Source organism: Symphalangus syndactylus, chromosome 7, assembly GCF_028878055.3.
Source record: "Symphalangus syndactylus isolate Jambi chromosome 7, NHGRI_mSymSyn1-v2.1_pri, whole genome shotgun sequence".
NCBI classification, from domain to species: Eukaryota; Metazoa; Chordata; class Mammalia; order Primates; family Hylobatidae; genus Symphalangus; species Symphalangus syndactylus.
The window spans coordinates 29,588,569-29,616,420 of record NC_072429.2 but is presented as its reverse complement, the minus strand read 5'-3'; the positions used below and the strand labels follow the sequence as shown (position 1 = coordinate 29,616,420).

General features: G+C 45.1%; 1 protein-coding gene across 16 annotated transcripts in view; it reads left to right on the top strand.

Annotated features, from left to right (window-relative positions):
* CYFIP2 (cytoplasmic FMR1 interacting protein 2) overlaps positions 1-27,852 on the top strand; it is a 133,726-nt gene that overhangs the window by 16,346 nt on the left and 89,528 nt on the right. For 6 of the 16 annotated variants that reach the window (XM_055285467.2, XM_063642647.1, XM_055285473.2 and 3 more), the window contains exons 2-10: positions 2,928-3,067; positions 4,636-4,725; positions 12,340-12,417; positions 14,102-14,203; positions 18,158-18,339; positions 20,535-20,631; positions 21,980-22,108; positions 25,511-25,615; positions 27,490-27,581. In XM_055285467.2, coding sequence (XP_055141442.1) covers positions 2,951-3,067; positions 4,636-4,725; positions 12,340-12,417; positions 14,102-14,203; positions 18,158-18,339; positions 20,535-20,631; positions 21,980-22,108; positions 25,511-25,615; positions 27,490-27,581 — 992 coding nt within the window. In that variant the 5' untranslated portion in view covers positions 2,928-2,950. Of the gene's footprint in view, positions 1-1,100; positions 1,239-2,927; positions 3,068-4,635; positions 4,726-12,339; positions 12,418-14,101; positions 14,204-18,157; positions 18,340-20,534; positions 20,632-21,979; positions 22,109-25,510; positions 25,616-27,489; positions 27,582-27,852 lie in introns of those variants that run through there. The other 10 variants (XM_063642650.1, XM_063642648.1, XM_063642645.1 and 7 more) reach the window with 8 other exon arrangements.

The window sequence follows — 27,852 nt, the reverse complement described above, 5'->3', positions numbered from 1 at the left end:
CCCAGGATCCAAACACCTCCCACCAGGCCCCACCTCCAATAGTGGGGATTAGAATTCAACATGAGATTTGGGTGAAGGCAAGTATCCTAACTATATCAATGGATGTTTGCTGTTTTCAGTTTTTGCTATCACAAGTAGTCCTGCTGTGAATGGCCTTGTGCATATATCTTTGCGTATTTTTGTCAATGCATCTTTGCGACAGATTCCTAGAAGTGGGATTGCTGGTCAAAGGGTAAAATGCCTATGGAAGTTTGTTAGATAGATATTGCCAGATTTCCTCCCACGGGAGTTGTGTCATTTCGCCATCCCTACCAACAATGTTTGGGAGATCCTGTTTCTCCATAGTCTTGCCAACAGCATGTGTAGTCAAACTTTTGGATTTGAGTCAATCTAATCAGAGAAATGGTGTATCTCCTTGTAAGTTTCATCTGGATTTTCCTTATTGAAAATGAGATAGGACACCTTTCAAATGCAGTCTTCCTGGTCCCCTGGTTGGAACCCAGGCATTTTGTTATTAAGCTGTGCACATGATTTTTTGGCACAAGCAGGGCCAAGAACCATTAATGCAGATTGTTTGAAAGCACCTAGCATAGAGATTGATATGAAATAAACCTCCGCTTATCAAGTGTAATCTCAAAATGCGAGCATGAGCCCTTGGAAGTACATAGTAATGAAGCTGACTTCAGACTATGGAGCTGGACAAACCTGGGTCAGCCCTCCCTCCACCACTTGCCAGCACTTGATCCTATGAAATTAAATGCAGGGGTTCTGTTTGTTCATCTACAGACTGGGAATAATCATAGTACCTACCTTTATAGGGTGGATGCAAGATTGAAATAGTCAAGTACTTCGCATAGCGTCTGACAGAGTAAGGGCTAAAGAAATGTTTTACTATTTTTATAATTGGAATTAATGAAGAGAATTACTAGGGCTTTGGAGGTTGAAGATCATTATGCCCAGTAAAATCATTACTCTCTCCTATAAAATGGACTTAGTAGTAGTGTAAGAAGGAAGACAGTCTTTTTTTTTTTTTCTTTCCTTTCAATGGATCAGTCAAGTGGTTTTGCTGTAGAACTGAATGCCATACTTAGAATTGTGGGGGAGAGAAGAGGAAGAAGCTTAGGTGTGGAGAGGACCTGAAACCACCCTAGGAGACCAGCCTTCTGCAGAGGGCAGATAGGGAAGTTACCTCTGGGCTCAGTGAGCCCTCACTGGATGCAGCATTTGCTGTTGCCGTGGTACGTGATGGGAAGGTGTGTTTAAGAACTGGGTGAAATGTAAATCTAGTTAGCTGCACAGCAGCCAGTGAAGACTCAGCCCCAATCTGCCCTCCCAGCCTTGGGCCTAAGGCAGGTATTAGTCTCGGGGCAGCATGACCTTGGGTATATTCTGCAGTTGTTTTAGTCCTTTGCAGACCCTGGACCAAATTCTTCTGTTGATGGTCCTTTTTCCCCCTAATGTTAGACGCTGTATTTCCTAACAAGCAAGGCAAACTCGCTGACATTCACAGGAGAAATTCCAGCCCAGGGATCTCACAGCTCCCTGGGATCGAACGTGGTCAGGAAGGGGTTCTCAGACAAGTACAGTGGCCCTTCTCTTTGTGTCCCTCTTAATCATGTGTGTTTAGGGTTGGCTTTATTATTATTAATAATATTTTTCTAAAACTCAGCTTTTAGTGTTTTTGTTCACTTCTACTGTTATGTTTTATTTTGCTTTGTTTTTTGCTTTATGTCTGCCTTTGTAACTCTCAGTCCCTCTGTTCTCATTTCTGTGGGCTGACTTTTGTTCTCTTAAGGTTTTTGAGTGTAACGTTAACTTCATTTAGTTCCACTTTTCTTTCAGCTAAATGTGTTGAAGACATTTATTAGTGCTTTCCATCTTTCATTTCTAAATATCTTATCATTTCTATTTGAATTCCTCTTTAGTTATTAATGACCTTGAAGTATGTCTTATAAATTTTCAAAGGTATGGGATTTTATTGCTACAGTTTGCATTATTGATTTCTAATTTCATTACATTATATTTAATAATCAGTGAGTGTGACTTGTAGGCCATCATTTTTTAAGAAACTTGTGGGAACCTGATTTATAGCCTAAATCATGATTAGTTTTTAAGCAGTGTTTCACATATGTTTGGGGGGAAAAATGAGTATTCTCTTTGCTGGGTGCTGAGTTCTTAAAATAGGAATTAGCTCAAGTTGGGTAACTGTGCTGTTCAGATTCTCTTCAGCTTCTAATCCTGCCAAACATACTGTCAAAGCAGCTGCGCTGTGCCAGGGTCTAAGACACAGAAATGTCCATTTAGGGATGATTTGTTTGATGTGGCTCACAAAACATACCCAGGTCAAGGAAGACAGTGGCTCTTCCATCTTTGCAAAGAAGGTTGATTTGCAGAAATTAAGTTATTTTAATCCAAGTTTAATTAGCCTAAAAACCTGGGCTCTGGTTTTCAGTTGATTATCTTGGCTGTCACGATCATGGATAATTGTATTGCATGGTAATTTAGGAGCGGAACTGATAAATATCCTTATGAAGAACAAAAGGTGGAGAAACTAACCATGACCTATGTCCTCACATCCCACTTCAGTTCCCTCACTCGTGGTCACGTGGCTGTGTGGGCATCACATAACGTCTCTGAGCCTTGATTTTTCATCAGTTATATGGATAGGGTACCATCTTCCATGTTGATCACAGAGGGTGGTGGTGAGGGTCAACCAAGTGCACACAAAATACTTTGTTAGCCATAAAGAGATCCTGAGATATAAAAGATACACGTTGACAGCACCTTGGGAAGAAGTGGTGAGTGGAAGTGGCCTCAGTGCATTTTAACTCTCTTTATTCTCCCAAAGGACGCTGGACATGGTGCAGTTAAGAGGAATTTTAGAGGCCCCTGAAATTCTCCACTGACCTTCTCTTCCTTCCCCTCAGTGCAGAATACAGAAACTGCAGCCATGACCACGCACGTCACCCTGGAAGATGCCCTGTCCAACGTGGACCTGCTTGAAGAGCTTCCCCTCCCCGACCAGCAGCCATGCATCGAGCCTCCACCTTCCTCCATCATGTACCAGGTAATGGAAATGGGAGATAGCACCAGGGGACCCAGGAATTCTGGGGATTCCCTAAGAGGATTTGCCCTAGGCAGAGGGAAGGGGAGGTCTGCATTTAGAAGGTGAAAGGTTGTGAGCTGATGGAGTCCCTTATGTACTGGTAGAGCCGAGTGTAAGGAACAGATTAGCTACTAAATGTGCTGCAGGACTGTTTCCCTCCCTCCCCCAGGGAAGTCTTGTTGATCTGCTTTGACCCCCAAATACCTTCTGGGCTATTCTTGCTGCTGTACCAACCAAGGTTTTGGCAGCTCTGGCCTCATGAATTAAATGTTGCAATTTAGAAACCCCAGAGCCTGCCTGGGGTAATTACTTTTCCTTCATGCATGTGAGGAGGGCACTACAACACCCCATACAACACCCCATAGCAGCTCGTGGCTCAGGGAAGCTGGTCACAGTTGTTTGCTTTTGCCTGAGAGAGCAGAGCTTGTGATAAACCACCATCAGATTGTTCCAAACCATGACCTATCAGGGCCGGGAGTCAGTATAGCCCCTTGTCTGGGTGTGCCAGGCCAGAGGCCATGTTAAGAAAGGATATGCTAATTTGAAAGTCTTAGCTGTTTGACCTTTTGATAGTTCTCAGACTGCTACAGGAGACTAAATATAAATACATAATAAATTCTTAAATTTCATTCAGTGGATGTATGAAGCACATGCTTGAAGGTTCGGCCCATAAACGTCATTGATTCCCATCTTCTAACCCAGATTAAAATTTTAATTATATAAATATCTTTTTTATTATAAGCAATACAGAAAAGTATACAAAAAAGTATACAAAAGCATAAATTTTTTCTATAACTATGCCTATATATACCTTTTTTACCAAGTATACGTATGTGTGTGTGTGTGTGTGTATATATATATATATATATATATATATATACACATTTATATATATGTATTTTTTACCAAAAGAGAACCATACTATATTTATTGCCTTATGAGTTGGCTTTTTAACTTAAAATTTATTATGGATATTTTTCCATGACAATACCGCAATACTACCACATTAGGCTTAGCCACCTCATGGTACTTAAAAGTCCATTTATGGAAATGCTATTTATATATATTTATATATATATATATATTTTTTTTAGCCTTTCACTGTTGATGGATATTTGGGTTGTGTACAGTTTGTTTTAATCACAAAAAACTGCCACAGTAATTATTCTTGTACCTATATATCCACACCCTTGGGTGAGTATTTCTGGAACTGCCAAATCAAAGCAATGCACATCTTAACTTTTAGCAGCTATTTGGGCTTGTGGAGTTGAAGCATCTGCTTCTGAAGCTCAGCTGAGTGAACCTGATTACTGATGGGAAGCAGATGGCGGGCCCTGTCATCGCCAACTCCTGCCCAGTGTGATTGAGAGTGGGACTTTGTGGGGAAGGGGCAAGATGAAAGGTGACGCAGCAGGAGGTTTCCACAGAGAGCTTGCATTGTTTGTTGGCAGCAGTTTGCCCTCTGGACACCCAGCCAACTTGGAACTGTTTTCTAACAACCAAAATGTTCTTGTCCTCTAATTCCACAGGCTAACTTTGACACGAACTTCGAGGACAGGAATGCATTTGTCACGGGCATCGCAAGGTACATTGAACAGGCTACGGTCCACTCCAGCATGGTAAGTCTCTGTGACCCACGTGTGCAGACATGCTCCCTGCTGGGCTGGCAGGGGCCGCGGGCAGCTTCTCACGCAAGAGGCATGTGCTCAGCTACTCTAAGAACCACCTGCCTCAGTCAGAATCATCTGCTTAAGCCCACTCTTACATTCTGCCCTATCCCCTCTCGGTGCCTAGAAACATACAGTTCCCCTTTATCGTCCAGCTTTGCGAATCCTACTCAACTGTTAGGGCTCAACTTAGTCTCCACTACTCACTTCCCTGAGCTCCTATAGCTTTTTGGGTTAACATGTGATTGGATCCTGCCTTGTTTATAGGTTAAGGAATGTGTGGAATTTTGTCTCTTGAGCAGAGCAAAAGATTCCTTGAAAAAGGGAATTGGCTTTGGTTTTGGAATAACAGTTACTCAAAAAAGCTGATGGCCTAAATCATTTGCAAATAGGGCCAGTTATTATTTTCTCTCTTATAGTCTGATTCATCTGTGGAGGGCTCCTCCCCTTCTCTGTTGGGCTTCCGTTGATTTTATTCTCATGCAGCACTGCAATGTAAAGAATTCCAAATTCTGTGTTCATAGACCCTGCCTGTGGTTCCATAGACCTTTGACGCTATATGTCTTAGCTCGTTTTGTGATGCTATAACAAGGAAACTGCAGACTGGGTAATTTATAATAAATAGAAGTTTAGGCTGGGTATGGTAGCTCATGTCCACAACCCCAGCACTTTGGGAGGCTGTGGTAGGAGGATCCCTTGAGCCCAGGAGTTCGAGACCAGCCTGGGCAACATGGCAAGACCCTGTCTCTACAAAAAATTTAAAAATTAGCTGGGCAAGGTGGCACAGACCTATAGTTGCAGCTACGTGGGAGGCTCAGGTAGGAGGATTGCTTGAGCCCTGGAGGTTGAGGCTGCCGTGAGCCGTGATCGTGCCACTGCACTCCAGCCTGGGCAACAGAGCAAGACCCTATTTCAAAAAAACGAGTAGTGGCTTATTGGCTCGTGATTATGGAGGCTGGAAAGTCCAAGATTGAGGGGGCAGTATCTGGTGAGAGCCTTCTTACTGTATCATGTCATGGCAGAAGGCATGACACGGGTGGGAGAGAGAGGGACGGGGTCCAGACTCATCCTTTATGAGGAACCCACCCCCATAATAACAGCATTAATTCTTTCATGGGGGTAGAGCCCTCATGACCTGATCACCTCTTAAAGGTCTCACCTCTCAACACTGTTACACTGGAGATTTAAGTTTCTAACACATGAACTTTGGGGAACACACTCCAACCATAGCACCGTATCGGTTATTTCCTGTAACCTTGTGTTGACAAACCCTGCTCATTCATTCAATAAGTATTGTGTTGCTGGTGCCCACAGAGGACTATGTAAATGCTGGAGAGGTATGCAAGGACAGATGGGCCAGTCCTGATCCTCAGTGAGTTAAGTGGGAAATTGACAAGCTTACTATTTATCGAATGCTTTTTCTATACAGATATTTTAGATGCATTGTCTCATTTGCTCCTCACGTCAACCCTGTGAGGCAGGTTCTATTATCATATCCATTTTGCCGATGAGGAAAACTGGAGCCCAGAAAAATTATATAACTTACTCAGAGTCCTGCAGCTGACAAGTGACAGCTCTAGATCAAGGTCTGCCTGACTACAAAACCTTTGCTCCAGACTATGCCTTGCAGACAAACGAAAATACACGAAGTTAAGGGTAAATGTCATGGTAAAAGTTCAAAGTTCTGTGTTTTTGAAGGAACCTTGAGAGAGTCAGAGAAAGCTTGATGTAGGAAGTGGCTTTTGTGTGAGGCCTTGTAGGAGGATAATGATACCTTGTAGATACAGTATACTTTAAAATATATGTAAGGCATTTTCATGTATTATATTATTGGGGCTTTATAACAGCCCTGTGACTTGCAAAGGGATCATTATATCCATTTTAGGGATGAGAAAACTGAGGCCTAGAAAAGTTAATAAGCAGGTTGCTCATGATCCCACAACCAGTAAATCACAGGACTGGACCTGAAATCCAGGACTGACTCCCAGTCCTGATCTCTTTCTCCTGTTCCGTGCTATCTCACACAGTTAGAATTTTACCAGTCAGAGATGAGACAGGGAGAGCACACCATGTGGAAGAGCCAGTGTGAGCAAAGGCACAGGGCAAGGATTTTCAAGGAGTGACTGGTTTGGACTGTAAAGTACATCTAGGGATAGTGTTTACAGATTCCCTACAAATAAAGGGTTGGGGCATAGAGGCTGTATTTGTTTGCTTGGATACCATAACAAAGTGCCACAGACTAGGTGGCTTAAACAGCAAAAATGTGTTTCCTCCCCATTCTGGAGATTAGAAGTCCAAGATCAAGGTGTCCGTAGGTTTGGTTTTTCCTCAGACTTTTTTCCTTGGTTCCTAGATGGCTGCTTCTGTCTGCATCCTCACATGGTCTCTTCTCTGTGTGCACACATCTCTGGCACCTTCTTTCTGTGTGTCCAAATTTCCTCTTTTTATAAGGACACCAGTCAGATTAGATCAGGGCCCTCTCTAATGGCCTCATTTTAACTTAATTACCTCTTTAAAGGCCCTGTCTCCAAATACAGTCACATTCTGAGGTCCTGTGGGGTTAGGGCTTCAACATATAAATTTGGGGGGCACATAATTCAGCCCATAACAGAAGGCTTTAGTTTATTTAATAAAAAATTAAAAGCAATGGAAAAATCTTTATCCTTAGAAGAGATGTGAACAGAACGCTGCTTGGGGGACAGGTTCCATGTGTTAGTCGTATGTAGAATGAGTTGCAAGTAGGAATGAGGCAAATAAATTAGTCAAGATAATTAAAGTTATCTACACTGCAGGCATTCAAGGCCGAATGAAGGTGATGGCACTGGGGTACAGCTAAGAGGATATGGATGTGAGGGACACTGGCTTAGCAGTCAGCTGGGACTGCACTGACTGAGTTCCCAGGAAGACCAGGTCAAGACACCAACAGAGCAGTTGGAAGGAGGGGCTAGGTTGGAGGGTGATAGTGTTCATTTTCTGTTACTGACCTGATAGAGCGTCACAAACTTAGTGACTTAGAAAAACACTGATTTATTTGCTTATAGTTCTGTAGGTCAGAAGTCTGACGTGGGTCTTACTAAGTTAAAATCAGGGTGCCAGCAGGGCCGCATTCCTTCTGCAGGCCCCAGGAGAAAGTCTGTTCCCTTGCCTTTTCCAGTTTCTAGAGGTGTCTGCATTCCTTGACTCGTGGCCCCCAGCCAGCAGTGACATCACTCTGATCTCTGCCTGCATCTTCAAATCTCCTTCTCTGACTCTTCTGCCTCCCTCTTTTGCTTATGAGTACCTTGTGTTTACACTGGGCTCCCCAGGATAATCCAGAATAACCACCACCACCCGCCTACCCCCATTGCAAGGCTCTTGGTCGCATCTGCAAATTGCCTCTTTCCATGTGAAGGAACATATTCACAGGCACCAGGGATTAGGATGCAGACATCTTTGGGGGACCATTATTCTGCCTACACAGGAAGAGTGTTGATGTGGCTTAGGCATGAGTCATGAGTGGCATGCAATGCTGACATTCCTGGATAACACCAAAATCTCCCTTCAGTCAACAGTGTCTTCCTTGTGCCTTCCCCAGTCTTTCTAGGGTAGCTTATCAGCAGTAATGTGCGCATATGAGATGCTCATCTTCTTGTATGTCTCCTGTCCCCACTTGGGCAAGGTGAATCTCTCAAAGGGCAGGATAGCCAGAGAAAGGAGGAGGGGAAGTGCGTAAACCACATAATTGACCAACTATATGGAAGAGTTGAGGGTTCTTTGCTGGGGTGAGATGGGGGCTGAGTGATCACTGGATCTGTCACTACATAAAATTTGAGCTAGACTCACATTGGGTTTAAGTCATGGACTTTCAGAATATTAGAAATGTAAAGGACCTTAGAGATCCTTAGTCCTGAAGCTGTCAATGTGGGCTGCACAAGAGAATCAACCTGGGGATTGTTTAAAAACACCAGTGCCCCACCCCATGCCCAGGGATAAATATTTAGTTAATCTGGGGCATGGCTTAGGCATCAAAGTTCCCCAGGTGACTCTAATATATAGCCAGGGTTGAACACGAATGATTCAGGCCAACTCTTTACCTCCAAGTAAGGAAACTAAGACATTACAAGTTAAAAGATGGGCCCAAGAAGAGTGAGGACCAGAACTCAAGTTTCCCGAGACCCCACCCAGGGCTCTTTCCACCGCACCATCCTAACCTCTACATTCCAGCATAATTACACGACAGATCTGGCTGATGGCCAAACTATCCGTAGGGCAGAGTTCACGTTCTTCTTGTTCACTGTGCTGTTCGCAGCACAAAGCACAGAGCCTAGGACCCATGAGTGCCCAGTTAAACATTCACTGAATGCATGAGTTGGAATTAACACCCATCGGCAGGCGGGTTGGTGCTAAAAGTAGACGCATGTTCCTTGCGTGACTGTCACTTCCCCTTTTTGACACGTGTTCTGAGGCAGATGACTGCGGGACCCACGGGCTTGATTGGTTCTCCCTGGTCTCAAGGACAACATGTTACTGATTTTTAAAGTTCTCTAAATTAATCACTGAAAGTGTGACTTGTCAATGACATTTGCTGTTGAAAACAGAACTGTCATAAGTAAATTGATCTGCTGTTGTACTAATAAGATATGAAATGGTGATATGTGGATTTAAAAATAAAGTTCATTTTTTAATATAGACATAAACATTTATAAAAAGAGATGGCCTAGTAAAATTCTTTCTTTGTTGATTTTTTTTCAAGGTGTATTTCCATTTAAAGTGTACAATTCAGTAGTTTTTAGCATATCCACAATGTTATACAGCCATGTCTACTACCTAATTTTCATCACCCCTAAAAGATACCCTGGACCTGTTAGCAGTCAATCCCAATTCCTCTCACCCCGCCACCTCCTGGCAGTCACTAATATACTTTCTGTTTCTATGGATTTGCCTATTTTCATCTAAATAAATAATCCAATATGGACCTTTTGTGTCTGGCTTCTTTTACTTAGCATAATGTTTTCTTTCTTTCTTTTTCTTTTTTCTTTTTTTCTTTTTTTATTTTTTATTTTTTTTTTTTTGAGATGGAGTTTTGCTCTTGTTGCCCAGGCTGGAGTGCAATGGCACGATCTTGGCTCACCGTAACCTCCACCTCCCAGGTTCAAGCGATTCTTCTGCCTCAGCCTCCCGAGTAGCTGGGATTATAGGCATGCGCCACCACACCCAGCTAACTTCGTATTTTTAGTAGAAACAGGGTTTCTCCATGTTCGTCAGGCTGGCCTCGAACTCCCGACCTCAGGTGATCCACCTGCCTCGGCCTCCCAAAGTGCTGGGATTACAGATGTGAGCCACCACGTCTGGCCAGCATGTTTTCAAAGTTCATCCATGTGGTAGCGTATATCGGTAGTTCATTACTTTGTATTGCCAAATAATTAATTGTATGGATATGCCACATTTTATTTATCCATCCATCCATTGATGGACATTCAGGTTATTGGGCTATTTTGAATAATGCTGCTATGAACATTTGTGTTACATGCAAATCTTGAATCTACACATTTTTCTGTGTGGACGTATGTTTTCAGTTCTCTTGGGTATACACATACCCAAGAATTACTGGGTCGAATGGTAACTCTGTGGTTAATGTGTTGTGACACTGCCAGATTATTTTCCTGACTCACTTCACAGATTACCAAGAGTATGTGTATGTGTTCCATTTAATTCTTATAAAATTCTGTGAGATTTATTATTATCATGATTTAACAGATGACTAAGTGGAGAATTTTAGGATAAGTGATTTGCAATAGACTAAAGGGCTAGTAAGTGATGAAGCTGGGATTTGAGCCCAGATATTTATATATGTATGTATGTATGTATGTTTGAGATGGAGTCTTGCTCTGTCGCCCAGGCTGGAGTGCAATGGTGCAATCTAAGCTCATTGCAGCCTCTGCCTCCCGAGTTCATGCAATTCTCCTGCTTCAGCCTCCGGAGTAGCTGAGATTGCAGGCACCCCCACCACACCTGGCTAATTTTTGTATTTTTAGTATAGACGGGGTTTTGCCATTTTGGCCAGGCTGATCTTGAACTCCTGACCTCAGATGATCCACCCGCTTCAGCCTTTCATAGTGCTAGGATTACAGGTGTGAACCACCGCAGCCAGCCTTGAGCCCAGGTATTTGGACCTTGAGTTTAGGTCTCTTTCCACAGTAGCAATTCCTTAGTGAGATGAGCCATCACTGTATTTTTTCACGTTCGTTTTTCATGCTGTTGTTGGTTTTCCCATCTGCTCTGCTTATTATTAAAAATTGATATTAATCATTTTCCTGCTTATGAGATAGTACATGGGCTGTTATAAAAGTGTGAAAATTATAGTGCTATATGACTTTTGAAAAAGTGATGCAAAACAATCCAGCCTCACGGAGAGCTTGCTATTCATAGCTTGGTGCATGTTGCACTGAAATTTTTTTTCAATACATAATAATGTAATCACCTGATGGGTTTTTCCTGTCCACTGCACAGACAAAACCAATTCACTGAGACAGTGGTATTGCAGTAAAGAAATAGTTTAATCAATATGAGGCTGGACACAAAGGAGACAGTTATTATGCAAATCAGTCTCCCCAAAGGCTTGGAGGTTAGATTTTTCCAGGATAGTTTGGTGGGCATGGGGCTAGGGAATGCATGCTGATTGATTGGGGATGCAGTCATGGAGTGTGGAAAACAGGCCTTATGTGCTGAGGCTGCATCTGGGTGGGGGCCATTGGACCAGTCGAGTCCCAAAAGTCCAGGTGGAGTCAGTCTGAAGAACTTCTCAAAAGACCAATTTTACATTCTACAATAGGGTTGGTATTTGTAAGAGCAATTGGGGAAGGCACAAATCTTGTGACCTCTGGTCACATGACTCCTGAATAGTAAGGGATTATGGAAGGTATGCCTACATCTTAAACAGAATTCACACACCGCTCATAATCCTAACCTTGTGGCCTTTCATTAGTTTTACAAAGGCAGTTTAGTTTTGGAAAGGGCTATTATCATCCTTGCTTTAAGGTTAAACTGTCAACGAAATTCCTCCCAAAGTTAGCTTAGCCTACATCCAGGAATGACCAAGGACAGCTTGGAGGTTAGAAGCAAGATGGAGTCAACTATGTCAGATTTCTCTCACTGTCATAATCTTTGCAAAGGCAGTTTTGATAATATACTTTCATAACTATTTCTGTTTTGTTTTTTAACCTATCTGCTGTACATACTGTTTTGCTACTTGCTTATTTTCTTGCTAACATTATATCTGGGGGGCACATAGCTCTGCCCCATTCTTTCTAAGGTAGCCATCCATCTGTTTGGGAAAATGTGGCCTGAGGGTGAGTTCTTCTCAAACTCATTGTGTATGTGAGTCATCTGGGAATTTTGTTGAAATGCACATTCTTATTGCATAGGCCCAGGGAGGGACCTGAGATTCTCCATTTCCAGTAAGGTCCCCAAGTGATGTCCATGCTGTGGGTCCATGGACCATACCATAAGTAGTGAGGATCTGGGGGCTTTTGAAGCCTGGTGGCACCCGTCTGGTTCCTCCCTGCTGAGGCTGTTTTACCATTTCAGAATGAGATGCTGGAAGAAGGACATGAGTATGCGGTCATGCTGTACACCTGGCGCAGCTGTTCGCGGGCCATTCCCCAGGTGAGACTGTCCTTGATGTGTGTCTCTTTCCCCTCCGGAGGGCATTACTAACCCCTACTTCATCCCCAAACCAGAAAGCTGAGCTTTTCTTCCCACGTGGTAAGGAGTAAAGCAGGTCTTCTTATCCAAGGAAGAACCTGGAAGACATTCAGAGAGCTTCCCATAAAAGTGATGACAGGGACCCATGTCCAGGGACTTAAAACACATTTGTTCAATATATTTTATTTCCAAAGCAGTATATGGTAACTACATGACACCAAAACCACTGCAGAGAGTATGAAGTAAAAAGCAAGATGTTCCCACTGCCTCAGCCCAACCACCCAAACCCACCTCCCGCCATAGGATGGCCATGTACACTTTGTGACATGGTGACATATTCTTCTGGATCTTTTTCCTGGCATGAACATTATTTTGTAAATTATTATTTACAAAAATGTATTGTTTCGTGTTTATATTTTTCTGCCACTTGCTTTTTTTCCACTTAATTCTTAATTACTGACTTTTGTCATGTTGACACATACAGATATTTTTATTACCATCAGTGCCATCATCATGTAATTAGTGGGTCCCATGGCAACAAAATCAGCAAGCCACAGGTGTGTAAAGTAAACAGAAACTATTCCTCCCCCTTCCTTCTAATTCTAGGCCCCAACAATAACTACTATTAACAATTTGGTTTGCATCCTTTCAGATTTTCTATGCCTGTCTTATATATGAGCACACATGCTGTTTTGTTTCACTTAACAAAAATGGGACCTGACTGTTCTGTCACTTTTTTCACCTGTTTGTGGTGACTTTGTTTCCTGGTTACATAGAACTGTCTCATTCCTTCTAACAGCTCACAGTGATATTATGTGATTGTAGCATCTTTTATCCACTTAATCGTCAACTGCTGGGTATTTAGCATGATGCTGCCACTTTAAGACTTTCTAAGCAATAGTGTGAAGAATGTCCCTGTGCTTACCTTGGCTCGCTCTTCAGATCCCATGTATCCATTAGCAGCCTTGGCGTGTGCATTGTGAGGATGTCTGCCATGGGATTCTGATGTGCACACTGGTAAAAACTGCAGAGCAGGGGAAATGGGCCTGGGTAGGTCTAGGGGAGCTTTGTCCCAGGTGTATTGAGAACAATGGAAAGAACATTTCTCTCTGCTTAGAATCCAGCTGGACCCCGCTAGAGTGGGGACAGGGGAAAGACTGAAGGAGAGAGAGCTTGCAGATCAATGTGAACATGTCAGTAGCTCACGGACAGGGCACAGAACTGAGAAAAAGGAAGGAGGGTTCTGTTCTTGGGACCAACTGGTTCCTTTCCTGCAGCCAATGTCTGGGGAGCATTTCTGCCCCCTGCCAGATTGGTGAAGCAGGGGCTACCCAAGTCTCCTTTTACTGGGATGAGCATATCAGTTATCCAAAATCAGGTATATTTGAGAGTGAAAAGGGGCCCTATTAATAAGAAAACAGGGCCGTGCATGGTGGCTCATGCCTGTAATCCCAGCAATTTGGGGGGCTGAGGTGGGAGGATTGCTTGAGCCCAGGAGTTCAAGACCAGCCTGGGCAACATAGTGGGACACCATCCCTACACAAACTATAAAAATTAGCTGGATGTGGTGGTGCATGCCTGAAGTCCCACCTACCAGGACCGCCTGGGCAAACCAGGATGTGTGTGTCCCCACCATCCCCCACAGGTGAAATGCAACGAGCAGCCCAACCGAGTAGAGATCTATGAGAAGACAGTGGAGGTGCTGGAGCCGGAGGTCACCAAGCTCATGAAGTTCATGTATTTTCAGGTGAGTGGGGAGGGGCAGGTCTGCATCTGGAGAACTGAAAAGGCCCCTAGTTTTCTAACCACTGGGGTCTGCAGTTTTGTGCCATGTTATTTATTCACTAAGCAAATATTTTTTGACTGTGCCCTGCATACCCCTGGGTGAGCAAGACGGATGAGTCTCCCCACCCTCGTGGAATTTTCATCCTAGTGAGTACGTGAGTGCGTTTTGTGTAGGAGGAAAGAGAGACAATAAGCAATACACATTAATATTCAGGGAATAATAAGTGCTATGAGTAAAATAACATTTTGAAAAATTCTGGGTTATGGAGTGCCTGTGATGTGAGTGCTGCTTTAGGGACAGCCTCTCAGGAGGTGGCATTTGAGCTGAGACTCAGGGGAGAGATAGAGGCTAACGTGTGATGACCAGGAGGAAAGGGTTTCAGGCAGAAGGTACCACAGAGGCAAAAGCCTTGAGGCTGAGGCTGGAAGGAGCTCGCTGTGTTTAAGAAATAGAATGAAGTGCCTGGGTGTGAGGGAAATGGGAAGGTGGGGTGTGGATGTGCAGCCTAGGTGAGGAGCATGGCCTTTGGAGGCAGAGAAGCCCAAGTCACATCCCTTGCCCTTTCACTCTCTAACCGTGTGTTTGTGAGTTATTTAATGTCTCTGACACCTTGGGATTTTTCACCTTGCAAAGGACCGGCTTCACAGGTTTATGGTGAGAATAAATGAGGTCTGTTTGTAAAGAGCCAAGTAGGACCCTGGTCAGAGTAGGTTTCACAAATTGCAGCTGCTGTTAGCATCATGGACCTGCCTTCGGGAGCCCAAAATCTTTTTGGGAAGGCAGGGCCAAGAGAGAAGAACTATCCAGAAACTGATTAACTGTGAAACTGAGAGTCTCCTGACAAGAGGTATTTACAGAAGGGAGGATCTGGAATAATTTAGAACTGTGCTGTCCAGTGCCATAGCCATTAGCCACATGTGGGTACTTACATTAATTAAAAAGTGACAACATGAAAAACATAAAGATTAAAAATAAAGATAAGTAAAAATAAAATTTTAAAATCAAAGCAAGAAGTAGGTTGGAAAAAAAATAAAACAAGACAACATGAAAAATTCAGTTCCTCAGTAATCCTAGGCACATTGCAAGTTTTGAGTGGCCACGTGTGATGGTGGCTGTCATATTGGACAGTGCAGATATGGGCCATTTTCATCCTCACAGAGTTTAGTTGGATTTAGACTCTGGAAGGAGAAAGCGTGACTTAGTCTGGTCTTTGAAGGAAAGGACTGACTGACTCAGGCCCGTGGAAGCGGAATGGAGCTCAATCGGGGCCATCATTTCTCTTCCCCCTTCCTTCCCTGCTTTCCTTTTCTTCCTCCTCTTTCTTTCTTGATCTTTCTGGGTTACTTCAGTAGCCTCTTTCTGTTGTTGCTGTTCAACTGCCTTTTAAAATTTTTGGTACCAGTTTTATCGAGATATACTTAACATATACCATATAATTTGCCCACTTAAAGTGGATAATTTAGCAGTTTTTAATATATTCACAGAGTTGTACATTCATTACAACAATCAGTTTTATTTATTTATTTATTTATTTATTTTTGAAACAGAGTCTCTGTCGCTCAGGCTGGAGTGCAGTGACACTATCTCGGCTCACTGCAACCTCAGCCTCCTGGGTTCAAATGATTCTCCTGCCTCAGCCTCCCTCCCAAGTAGCCAGGACCACAGGTGTGTGCCACCACAACCAGCTAATTTTATATATATATATATATTTTAGTAGATATGGGGTTTCTCCATGTTGGCCAGGCTGGTCCCGAACTCCTGGCCTCAAGTGATCCGCCTTGGTCTCCCAAAGTTCTGGGATTACAGACATGAGCCACTACAACTGGCCCACAGTCAATTTTAGAACATCTTCATTACCCCAAAAAGAAACCCCACGCCCTTTGGCCATCACCCCATAATACCCTCATCTCCCCAGTCTCAGCCCAAGGCAACCACTAAGCTACTTTATGCCTCCATGGATTTGCCTATTCTGGACATTTCATATAAATTGAATCATACAACATGTGGTCTTTTGTGTCAATCTGGCTCTCTTCAGTTAGCATTATGTTTTTAAGGGTCATCCATGTTACAGCATGTGTCAGAATTTCATTCCTTTTTAGGACTGAATACTATTCCATTGTATGGATATACCACATTTTATTTATCCATTCATTGGTTGATGGACATTGGTTTATTTCCACTTTGGGGCTATTATGAAGAAACATTGATCGTTCGCATACAAGTTTTTGTGTGGACGTATGTTTTCATGTCTCTCAAGTAGAGACCTAGGAGTGGAAGTGTTGGCTTAGATGGTAACCCCACCTTTAAGCCTTTAAATACCCACTTAACTATTCTCTCACATCTATCTTTGCACTCTAGAGTCTGTTCTCCCCACAGCAGCCAATGTGACTCTTTTAAAATATAATTCAGGCCATGTTATCTGGCCTCAGAACCTCCCATATCTCCCCCGCTCATGCAGTGTCCAAGTCTGAGCCCTCACAAAGGCCTACAAGAGCCAGTGCCCTGACCCCATCTCTCTGCCTCCTTCCTGCACTCGCTCCACTTCAGCCACCCTGGCTTCCTTCCCATCCCTGGAACACGCCTCAGGGCATTCACACTGACCTTTGAGTTACCCCGTAAGCCTATTTTCCCTCCTCTTTCAGCTTCTTTTCCTGAAAGTCACTTCTTGAGGATTCCATCTCTGATCTTCCTCCTCAGAAGGACAACCCCTCTGAGCCCTTCTGCTCAAGCTTTCCTTCTTTATTTTTCTCCATAGCACATACCACGTTCTAATAGATCTATGTATTGTTTTTTGTCTTCTCTCACTAGAATGTAAACTCCTAGGCCAGGTGTGGTGGCTCATGCCTGTAATCCCAGCACTTTGGGAGGCCAAGGCAGGCAGATCACTTGAGGTCAGGAGTTCGAGACCAGCCTGGCCAACATGGTGAAACCCAGTCTCTACTAAAAATACAAAAAATTAGCTGGGCATGGTGGTGCATGCCTGTAATCTCAGCTACCCAGGAGGCTTAGGCAGGAGAATCACTGGAACCCGAGAGGCGGAGGTTGCAGTGAGCCGACATCGTGCCACTGCACTCCAGCCTGGGTAACAGTGAAACTCCATCTCAAAACAAAACAAAACAAAACAAAACAAAAAACTAGAATGTAAATTCCTGAAGGCAGAATTTGCTTGCTTGTCTGTTTTTCTCTTTTGTTTCCTGCTCTACCCCAGGACCTAGAATGGTGCCTGGCACATAGTAGATGGCTATTAAATAGCTAGTGGATGAATGAACCTCTTTTCCTCTCGGCATGTCTCTGACTCTTGGTCTGTACCTTCTTATCGACTGGTACCTGACACTGTCCTAGGTGCTGGGAATGCCAAAATGAATAAGACATAATGCTCAGCCAATGTATGTTGAATGAATGCATTGGTTTGAGTCACATGGGGGCAGGTTCCAGGCTCCCCTCAAGAAATCAGCTTCGGGCCGGGCACGGTGGCTCATGCCTGTAATCCCAGCACTTTGGGAGGCCAGGGCAGGTGGATCACGAGGTCACGAGATTGAGACCAGCCTGACCAACATGGTGAAACCCTGTCTCTACTAAAAATAGAAAAATTAGCTGGGCGTGGTGGCGGGCACCTGTAATCCCAGCTACTCGGGAGGCTGAGGCAGGAGAATTGCTTGAACCTGGGAAGCGGAGGATGCAGTGAGCCGAGATCATGCCACTGCACTCCAGCCTGGTGACGAAGCAAGACTCTGTCTCAAAAAAAAAAAAAAAAAAAAGGAATCAGCTTCGGATTTAAGGACTCCTCTGAGAAAAATTGCCTGGCAGATTTGCCTTTCTCCAGAGGGCTGGCTCTGAGGAGGGCCCTAGAGGAGCCTGGACCCTGCACCCACAAGGGAGCACAGTGGACCTTACTCGCTGCCCCTCTGCCCCCAGCGCAAGGCCATCGAGCGGTTCTGCAGCGAGGTGAAGCGGCTGTGCCACGCGGAGCGCAGGAAGGACTTTGTCTCTGAGGCCTACCTCCTGACCCTGGGCAAGTTCATCAACATGTTTGCTGTCCTGGATGAGCTAAAGAACATGAAGTGCAGCGTCAAGAACGACCACTCTGCCTACAAGAGGTCAGGGCAACCTCCCCCTCTCCCCTTTCCCCATCCAGGCCCCTCCTCCAGGGCTGCCTGCCAAGTGGAGGAGGAGAATGGAGCCCCTCTCACCTGCTTTTTCTTTGATACCAAACTAGCCATCCCCCAAACATAGTGAGGCTTGGCCTGATTCAATGTGGTTTGAGGAACAGGGCGTAGAGCTGGGCCTTGGAAGAACTTGATCTTTGTAGAGTTTTATGTCTCAAGATGGAATCAAATCCTCAGTTCCCCCATCTCTGAAGCAGCAGCATTTTATGTTGCCCCATGTAATATGGGACCAGTAAGATCATCATAAAATGGTTACATTAGTCATTTTCTGCAAGAATCATAAAGCCAATTCAAACAGCGTTTGTAAAAGAAGGAAATGAATTGGCTCACAGAAAGTCCAGGTACACCTGCACGCAGGCACTCAGATGACGATGTTAGCCTGAGTGCCTCCATCTCTCAGCTCAGCCTCCTCCTCTACATTGGCTTCATTCTCAGGTCCGTGGTAGCTTCCAGTAGCTTTCCTCAGGCCAGTGCAGCAACCCCAGCTTTTAAGAAAGGACGGGATGCTTCTCCTTCCAAATACTTTCATGGAAGTCCCAGGGAGGATTGCCTTTGATCAGCTTGAGTCATATGCTAAACCTTCCGTCAGTCACTGGAGGTGTAGAGGTGGAGACACCCTGATGGGATGGTTGCTTGCCTTTGGAGTCCAGGGTCTCTGCCAGCTCTTAAGAAGAAGAAGGTTAGGGCCAGGCGCGGTGGCTCATGCTTGTAATCCCAGCACTTTGGGAGGCAGAGGCGGGCGGATCACGAGGTCAGGAGATCGAGACCACGGTGAAACCCCGTCTCTGCTAAAAATACAAAAAAATTAGCCGGGCGTGGTGGCGGGCGCCTGTAGTCCCAGCTACTCGGAGAGGCTGAGGCAGGAGAATGGCGTGAACCCAGGAGGCGGAGCTTGCAGTGAGCCGAGATCGCGCCACTGCACTCCAGCCTGGGCGATAGGGTGAGACTCCGTCTCAAAAAAAAAAAAAAGAAGAAGAAGGTTAGCCAGGAGAGGTGTCTCACACCTATAATCCTAGCACTTTGGGAGGCCACAGAAGGCAGATCACTTAAGCCCAGGAGTTCAAGACCAGCCTGGAAAACATAATGAGACCCGGTCTCTTTTTTTAAATTAAAACAAAAAAGAGGACTGAAAGTGGGGGAGGAGTCATTCCAGAAACCAGTATACAGCCACCCAAAAGTCTCTTGAGAAGGATTTGCTGTGTCTCTAAGAGAGACCCTCTTTGAATGACATCTTCCTGGGCTGCAAAGTAACCAGAGAAAACAGACTGATTCTCACAAGTTTACCCTCCTGAGTCAACTGTGAAATCTGATGGTGTCCAGCAGGCAGGGCCCCATCTCAAGGCTGACTTAGAAGTGACAACTTTACAAAGTTTTTATGGGTAGCTTACTGCATAATATCTTCTATCAAATTTTCCCCACCTGTAGCCAGCCTGCTTCCGTCATGGCCACAAATGAGATCCTCTGCCGCCCAGCTAGGTCATGAGCAAGGTGGGGTGTCTTGTCTGTTTTCACAGCTCATGATGACACAGGTGGCACCATCCCCAAGTTAGGCTGGGAAGTCAGGCAGCTGCAGCTTTCTCCCATCAAGTCCTGCTTCTGTTCCCTGTGCCTGTCATTCCAACACTTGCAATTCTGTGAGGTTCCATAGCCTTCTGTTTTCCATATAATGCTTTGCTTTGGAAACGTTGAAGTTTTCCTGTAAATAGCAGAATACACAACAGGTGCATTCCAGCATCCTACCTGCGCTGCTTCTCCATAACTTACCATGCAGCCTCACTGGAGGTCACAGGAGGGTACAAGGATGATCATTTCACTGCCTGTTTTACCACTCCCAGCTGGTTGATGGGATGCTAGTTCCCCTTAAACTTTCTGAGATTTCAGAGATTTTTAGTACATTCTTGCCTTTTAATTTAAGGGGCCCTTATTACTAGGGTGTAGACAGCCCCAAAGCAAATGACTTCAGAACACACTCTGTTTCGACATTAGCATTGCCTGGGATAATCAGAGCTCATTAACTTCCAGGATGGTGTCACTCTGGGTTAGGTGGGCGCGGGAGCCGGTGAGGCATGGTTTAGGCTGTTGTGCTTGGACAGTCCTCTCTGCAGCATGCACTCTCTGCGTTTCAGGGCAGCACAGTTCCTGCGGAAGATGGCAGATCCCCAGTCTATCCAGGAGTCGCAGAACCTTTCCATGTTCCTGGCCAACCACAACAGGATCACCCAGGTGAGGGCAGACTCCTTGTTAGGCCTGGCCTGGTGTCTCGGGGTTATAGGCAGGCGTGTAGAGGTTGGGTAGACCACGAGCCCAAGCAGACAAGCTCAGTCTGCAGCTTCCATCTCCACTGCCCTACATGAGAGTGAAATGCAGCTGAGGACTTAAGTCTCTCCTCCCAACCCCAGGTGGCCCATTCACCCTCTCCAGTTGTCATTCTCGTGAAGCCCTCTCAGCCAGTGCTCTGACCCTACATCAGGGTTGAGAACGTGGGGTCTGGAGTTAGGCAGCCTTGTTTTCTAATCCTAGACCACCACTGACCCACTCTGTAAGACTTGGGGCCAATCTAAGCCTCAGTTTCCTCATCTGTAAAATGGGTCTGTTATTTTGAGAATATTATGAGAACCCATCTCATAGGACTATTGTGAGAAATAAATGATACCATTATATGAAAAGTCCTTAGCATGCAGATACTGACAGATGCTCAGGGCCTAGGAAGACATAGCTGTTATTGCTGCCACTGCTTTGCCAGGGCACACCCCTCAGCTGCCATTTTCCCATTTTGCCCAACATAAGCAAGACAAGCATAACTGTCACTTCAGCCTAAACAGTCTCTAGCAAGAATGTCTGCAGGACTCAGGCCAAAACTGAGGGGATCCTCCATCTTCCAAGGGTGTTTATGCTCAAATCCATATCACGGAGGCCCTCGGGTTGATAGGGCCCTTGCCACTCTTTGTTAACTGCAGAAAGCTGTTCAGTAACTGAGGCCTCAGGTTTTCTTTCTCTTGCCTGTGGGAAGTACCAGCAGTGCCCTCCTCTGCATACCCTGCAGGGGCCTGGTTGGTCCCTTTGGAGAGAAAGGGCCTGGGGTGGGGACCTCAGACCCTTCTCTAATAGATGTTTTTCTACTGCTGTGTCCTGCCAGTAGGGAGACACCTGCCCTCCTCCCCACTGCCAGCTGTCCTCCCCTGGGTGGGGTTTTGCTGCCATTGTCTGAGAAGACATCCTCGATAAGCCCACATCCTCCAAGCTGAGCTGAAATGACAAGAAGCCTATTGCTGTAAAACTGAGCTGTTTTTTAGCTCAGGCCAGGAAAGCACTTTCTAACCATCAGAACTGCCTGGGAACAAAATAGGGGGGTGAGTTCCTTGCCATGAGAAGTGTGCAGGAGTATTGTGGGGACATTGAGGAGAGGATTCAGGCATCAGGTGCCAGCTGGCATGCAGCCTCCCCTCCCTGGAGCTGTGATTCCTGGCCATCAGCGGGGACCACACCCGCCAGCTGTAGGCCTTCTGCAGGGGTGCAGGTGAGGGTGCAGGATACACGCGCTGCCTCACCTGAGGGTGGCGCTGCTGTTCAGTGTCTCCACCAGCAACTTGAAGTGATCCCAGGCTATGAGGAGCTGTTGGCTGACATTGTCAACATCTGCGTGGATTACTACGAGAACAAGATGTACCTGACCCCCAGTGAGAAACACATGCTCCTCAAGGTAAAACTCCCCTGAGGCCACACCCATGGGGTTTGGGTTTACCCTCTCACCTTCTTCTTATTAAAAATCCTTTTTAAAAAACAATGTTTCTTTTTTCTTAAACACTGATACAGATCTTACTGCACATAATGGTTTGTAACCTGTTCCTTTCCTGTAATATAATATGCCATAGTCACCTTTCCAGATGTCATTAAAGCTATTCCTACAATGTTATGTTTAATGACTGCCAAGTATTCCATTGTATTGGAACATTGTCATGTAACGTATCCCCTGTGGTTGGATATTTGTTTGCTAAACTTCATTGAACACCCTCGTAGCAGTTTTTGTGCACAATCATTTTGTCAAGGCAAACTTCCTAGAAGAGAAATTGCCAGCTCAAAGGGAAAAACAGAATAAATCTTTTTTTTTATTTCAATAGTTTTTGGGGAAGCTGGTGGCTTTTTGTTGCACGGAAAAGTTCTTTGCTGGTAATTTCTGAGATTTTGGTGCACCTGTTACCCAAGCAGTGTACGCTGTACTCAAAGTGTAGTCTCTCACCCACCTCCCTGCCTTTTCCCCAGTTCTCCAAAGTCTATTATATCATTCTTATGCCTAGGCACCCTCGTAGCTTAGCTGCCACTTATAAATGAGAACATACAATATTTTGTTTTTCATTCCTGCGTTACTTAGCATAATAAACCATCCAGGTTGCTGTGAATGCCGTTATTTTGTTCCTTTTTATGGCTTAGTAGTATTTCATGATGTATATATATAACACATTTTCTTTATCTGCTTGTTGGTTGATGGGCATTTAGGTTGATTCCATATTTTTGCAATTGTGAATTGTGCTCCTATAAACATGTGTGCAAGTGTCTTTTTCATACAATAACTTCTTTTCCTCTGGGTAGACACCCGGTAGTAGGATTGCTGGATCAAATGGTAATTCTACTTTTAGTTCTTTAAGGAACCTCCATACTAGAAAACAAAATAAATCTTCAAGCTTTTGCTACATTTTGCCAAAGTGATCACAATTGTTTCATCAGTTTACACGTTTCATTCCAAAATTGTCATATTTATTGTTTTGGAAAATCTGGAATATACAGCAAAGCATAAAAAAATTTAAATCTCTCACAATCTCTTCACCAAGACTTAACACTTTTAGCATTTTCTTTTCCAAGTCGGAGTCTCATTCTGTCTCCCAGGCTGGAGTGCAGTGGCACAATCATGGTTCACTGCAGCCTCTAACTCCCAGGCTCGAGCGATCCTCCCACCTCAGCTTCCCGAGTAGCTGGGACTACAGGCACATGCCACCACACTCAGCTATTTTTTGTTTAATTTTTTGTAGAGTCGGGGTCTTCCTATGTTGACCAGGCTGGTCTTGAACTCCTGGGCTCAAGCGATCTGCCCGCCTTGGCCTCCAAAAGTGCTGGGATTACGTGCATGAGCCACTGCGCCTGGCCTACTTTCAGCATTTTTGTGTATGTCCTTCTAAGTTTTTTTGTATGCTTATATATTTTCAAAATTTGCAATCTGCCTGACCATGTATCCATTTTATCTCATGTGACTAAATTTATTTGGCTATGTTATGCTGCTGTGAAATAACGTGATTTCCATGAGCCTTACTTCGCCATTATTCCATTGTTAGCTTAGGTTGTCTCTAACTTATACCCCACAGCTGTAGCACTGACATGAACAGCCTTCTCCCATTCTTTATACATGCTGCAGAGCCCCTTTTGATTCTGTCCCAGATCCTCACCTCTCAACATTCTGGTGGTTTTTCCTTTTTTCTCCCTCAGTGTCTCTCCTGCTATTCTGAGAATCCCAGCCCTGTGTTGGTGCTCCTGTCTCACGTGTCTTAGCATCTCAGTTAAGTTTGCGGGGCTGGGTGGCTTTGAGACTTGTTCACTCTGGCTTCCTCCTGACATCAGAAATCCAGAGAAGCCACTCACAGTTCACACACCCCTCTCACCCCTGGTGCTTTGCCTGGGCGATTGCTGTAACTTTCCACAAGCTAAGTCACTACTTACCAGCCCACCAAGTAGTCTTAATGCAGCCTTCAAATTCTCCAGCCCTCCACACCCGGACTTCCCTGCCTTCTTCCCTCTCTGTTCCCCACCCTCTTCAGTCTGGCCTTCACATGGTTTTGCCACATGGTTAGTTTGTGTTAGTGAACTCAGATGCCACCATGGAGCACTGTCTGCTCTTATGCAGAAAAGGATAAAGTTCGTTCTGCAGAACAAAATATACCCACAGAGTGGCTCATGCCTGTAATCCTAGCGCTTTGGGAGGCCAAGGCAGGGGGATCACTCGAGCCCAGGAGTTTGAGACCAGCCTGGGCAACACAGCGGAACACCATCTTTACAGACAAATACAAAAATTAGCCAGGGGTGGTGGCGTGCACCTGTCGTCACAGCTTCTCGGGAGGCTGAGGTGAGAGAATCACTTGAGCCCAGGAGGTTGAGGCTGCAGTGAGCCGTGATCACACCACTGCACTCCAGCCTGGGTGGGGTAGGGTAGGGAACAGAGTGAGACCATCTCAAAAAACAAAACAGTAAATGCACCCACAGCAGTACCTTAAATGCAACCTTAAAATAAATGCAACCTTAGCAGTACCCTGCTCCACCCTGTTCGTGTCAGATGAGAAATAGAGACATGGAGAGAAGTGACTTTCTCATGGTCACACAGCTGCTCAGGCCCCCTTTCTGCATACATTTTAAAAGGAGCAAAACAAGCCAGCATTCAGGAGACTATTAGAAGGTTTGGAATCAAGAATGTCAACCCACTCAGAGGGCAAATTCAGGAAGAGATTTTTTTAAAAAATTAAAGTCACCAGCGGCTCCTTGGGAAACCTTTACATTGTCCTTTCTGTGGAGAAAGAAGTGGATACTTTCACATTCACTAACTGTTCAAGTATTCATCAGATGCCCGTATTGTGCCACACTCTGGGATACAGCAAGGAGCTAGGAGCAGCCCTTTCTCTCAGAAAGATCTAAATGCGGAAATATTGTCAACAGATCCTGTTCAGCTCCTGTCTCTGCTGCTTCACTGTGTGGCCTTGGCAAGCTGTCTAACCTCCCTGTGTCTCTGATTCCTCATCTATAGAATAAGTTTATTTCAGAGAACTTAACTCAAGAGAAAATAATGCTTATTAAAGCTCTGAGCATAGACTCTGGCCCATAGTAAGGGCTGAAGAAGTAGCTGCTGTAGTAATACACTAAATTTCTGGTTGAAATTAGACTTATATTTCCTGCCTTTATTTGAAGAGGCATAGGTTTTTATAATGTGTGTCTCTACAGGGTGTGTGTGTGTGTGTGTGTGTGTGTGTGTGTGTGTGTGTGACACATATACAGACCTACCTTTTTGTTTTTAAACTTTTCCAGCGGATGTGATTAGTTTCTGTGCTCTGCCCCCTTCTCATTCTAGGTGATGGGCTTTGGCCTCTACCTAATGGATGGAAATGTCAGTAACATTTACAAACTGGATGCCAAGAAGAGAATTAATCTTAGCAAAATTGATAAATTCTTTAAGGTCAGCAACTGGGGCTGGGGCTGGGCAGAGGGCTGAGATTACCAGCGCCAAGATGTCTTTGGGGGAAAGGGATGAAATTAGCCAGAAAACTGTCAGGTTTTTTTAGTTGAGCTATAGCTCCAAAGATCCCAAGAGTAGGATGAGGAGGAGAATAGAACGGCAGGGCCTCCAGCTACCATTGATGGAGGCATTTATGCCCTAGAAGGCTGCTGCATGATAGCCACACATCGTTCCAAGTTTCAGGATTCAGCTGGGATTTGGCTAGGAGGAGGCCCTGTGATTCTTTTTGAATGCTGCTTTTTTTTTTCCTGAAGTCCCTTGTCACTTAAAGAGGTGCATCTCAGAAGACAGCACCTGCTCTAATTTCCAGTATAAATCAGAGCTCACAGAAGTAGAATGATTAAAGGCTGGATTTTAAATTGGTGCACATTTGCAAAATCACAGCCTCTCACCTGGTACACCAGGGGCCACCTCAGCTTGCCCTTACCTCTGGATAGAATGCCTCAGCAATGTCCATCATATACTCACTCTATTTCAGTGCCTCTGAGAGTTGATCTTTTGGTCCCAGATCTTTAAAAATTTGCAGTTAAACTAAGCCTCTTAGAATTTTGCAAAGGAATCTTACACTTTGGAATTAACTTCCCATGTTCTCAGTTTATTCTAGCATTGGGCACTGCAGTCATGGAGCAAGCCTGAGAGGTCAGACATGGGAAAGCCCAGATTAATATTCACAGCAGAACTCCTTAGTGGTGTGACTTGGAGGGCATTAGATTGGGCCTGAGTCCCACTGACTTTTCAAGGTTAAGGAAAAGGAACATAAGTCACTAAGAGGAAATCCTGTGCCTTGGCTTTGTTTTCAAGGGTGGAACTTTTACTTTTCTCTAGAGTTGCCCCAGATGAAAATAGGGCTCATTTTGGGAGACCCTTGCAAAATCTTCCCTAAGTCAGCATGAATGAGATGAGGGTAGAAGAGAATACAACCTCTCCCTTGGCGGGCCTGGGTGTAAGTCTGGCTCTGCCACTTAATAGCTGGATGACTTTGGGAAAGTCACTAAATCACTCTGAAACTGAGTTCCAAGTCTGAAAAATATGAATACCAAGGGTATCAGCTCTGTAGGGTTCCCTGGAGGATTCAGTGGGGTTACATAGATGACTCAGAGCCCTGGGTTGTATAATCCTGGCTTCTTGACTTCTAGCTGGTCTGACTTTTTGAAAAATCACTTAAGCTGTTTAAGCTTCAGTTTCTTCTTCTCTGAAATGGGAATGATAATAGTACAGACTTCACAGGGCTATTGTATGGCTTGAGATACTGTTTTAAAAGTGTTTGGCATAGTACCTAGTGCATGAGAAGTACATAATGAATACCAGCCTCCCCGCCATTTGCCCTGGTTTTTGGTCGGGAGTTGTTTGCCCTCTGGTGTTAGGTATTATTATGGTTTTAATTGCTTTGAAAGTACAGACTTTCTCAGGAAGACCAACAGCACTCAGACACCTGCTTCTAGCCTAGAATTCATCACAGCAAGGATGCTTTAAGCCAGGGAAGATTCAAGTGGAAAGGACCCTGCACTGGGCAGCCATCCATCCAGTCCTTGGGCTTCACACATGCTGTTGGCTGAGTGACCTTGGACAAGTCACTTTGCCTCTCTGGGCTCCGTTGCCTAGAACACAGAGTTGGTTGGAGGCAGGGGAGGACCCATACACTGGTTAGGGCTCCTTTTGGCTTCAGAGTCACATGGTAGGATCATTGGCAGCAGAAACTAGGGGTCAGCCCCCAGGCACACACAGAGGCCTGCCTCCTACAGGGGGGTGGCCGCGAAGGCGGCCGCCCCAGCCCCTCCTCAGCATCTCACGAGCTGTGTTTGCTTCCTTTGCAGCAGCTGCAGGTGGTGCCCCTTTTCGGCGACATGCAGATAGAGCTGGCCAGATACATTAAGACCAGTGCTCACTATGAAGAGAACAAGTCCAAGTGAGTGCCTGCCGTAATGTCTCTCGGCTCCCGCGAGGATGCCCAGCCCGGGCAGAGAGCCGAGGGGCCACTTCAGCCCCTCCTCCCTCCCCAGAGCCCTGGGCAGGTGGATTCCATCAGAACACAGGTGCCGGCCGGAGGGGAGCCGCGAGGGTGCTCTGAGCCCTTTTGTATCCGCCCTTTGCTGCCAGGTTCAAAAGGGCTCAGAGCACAGCCACGCCCCTTGTCCAGCCCAGCAGTGACTCGCATGTCCTCTCAGCAGGACAGCAGG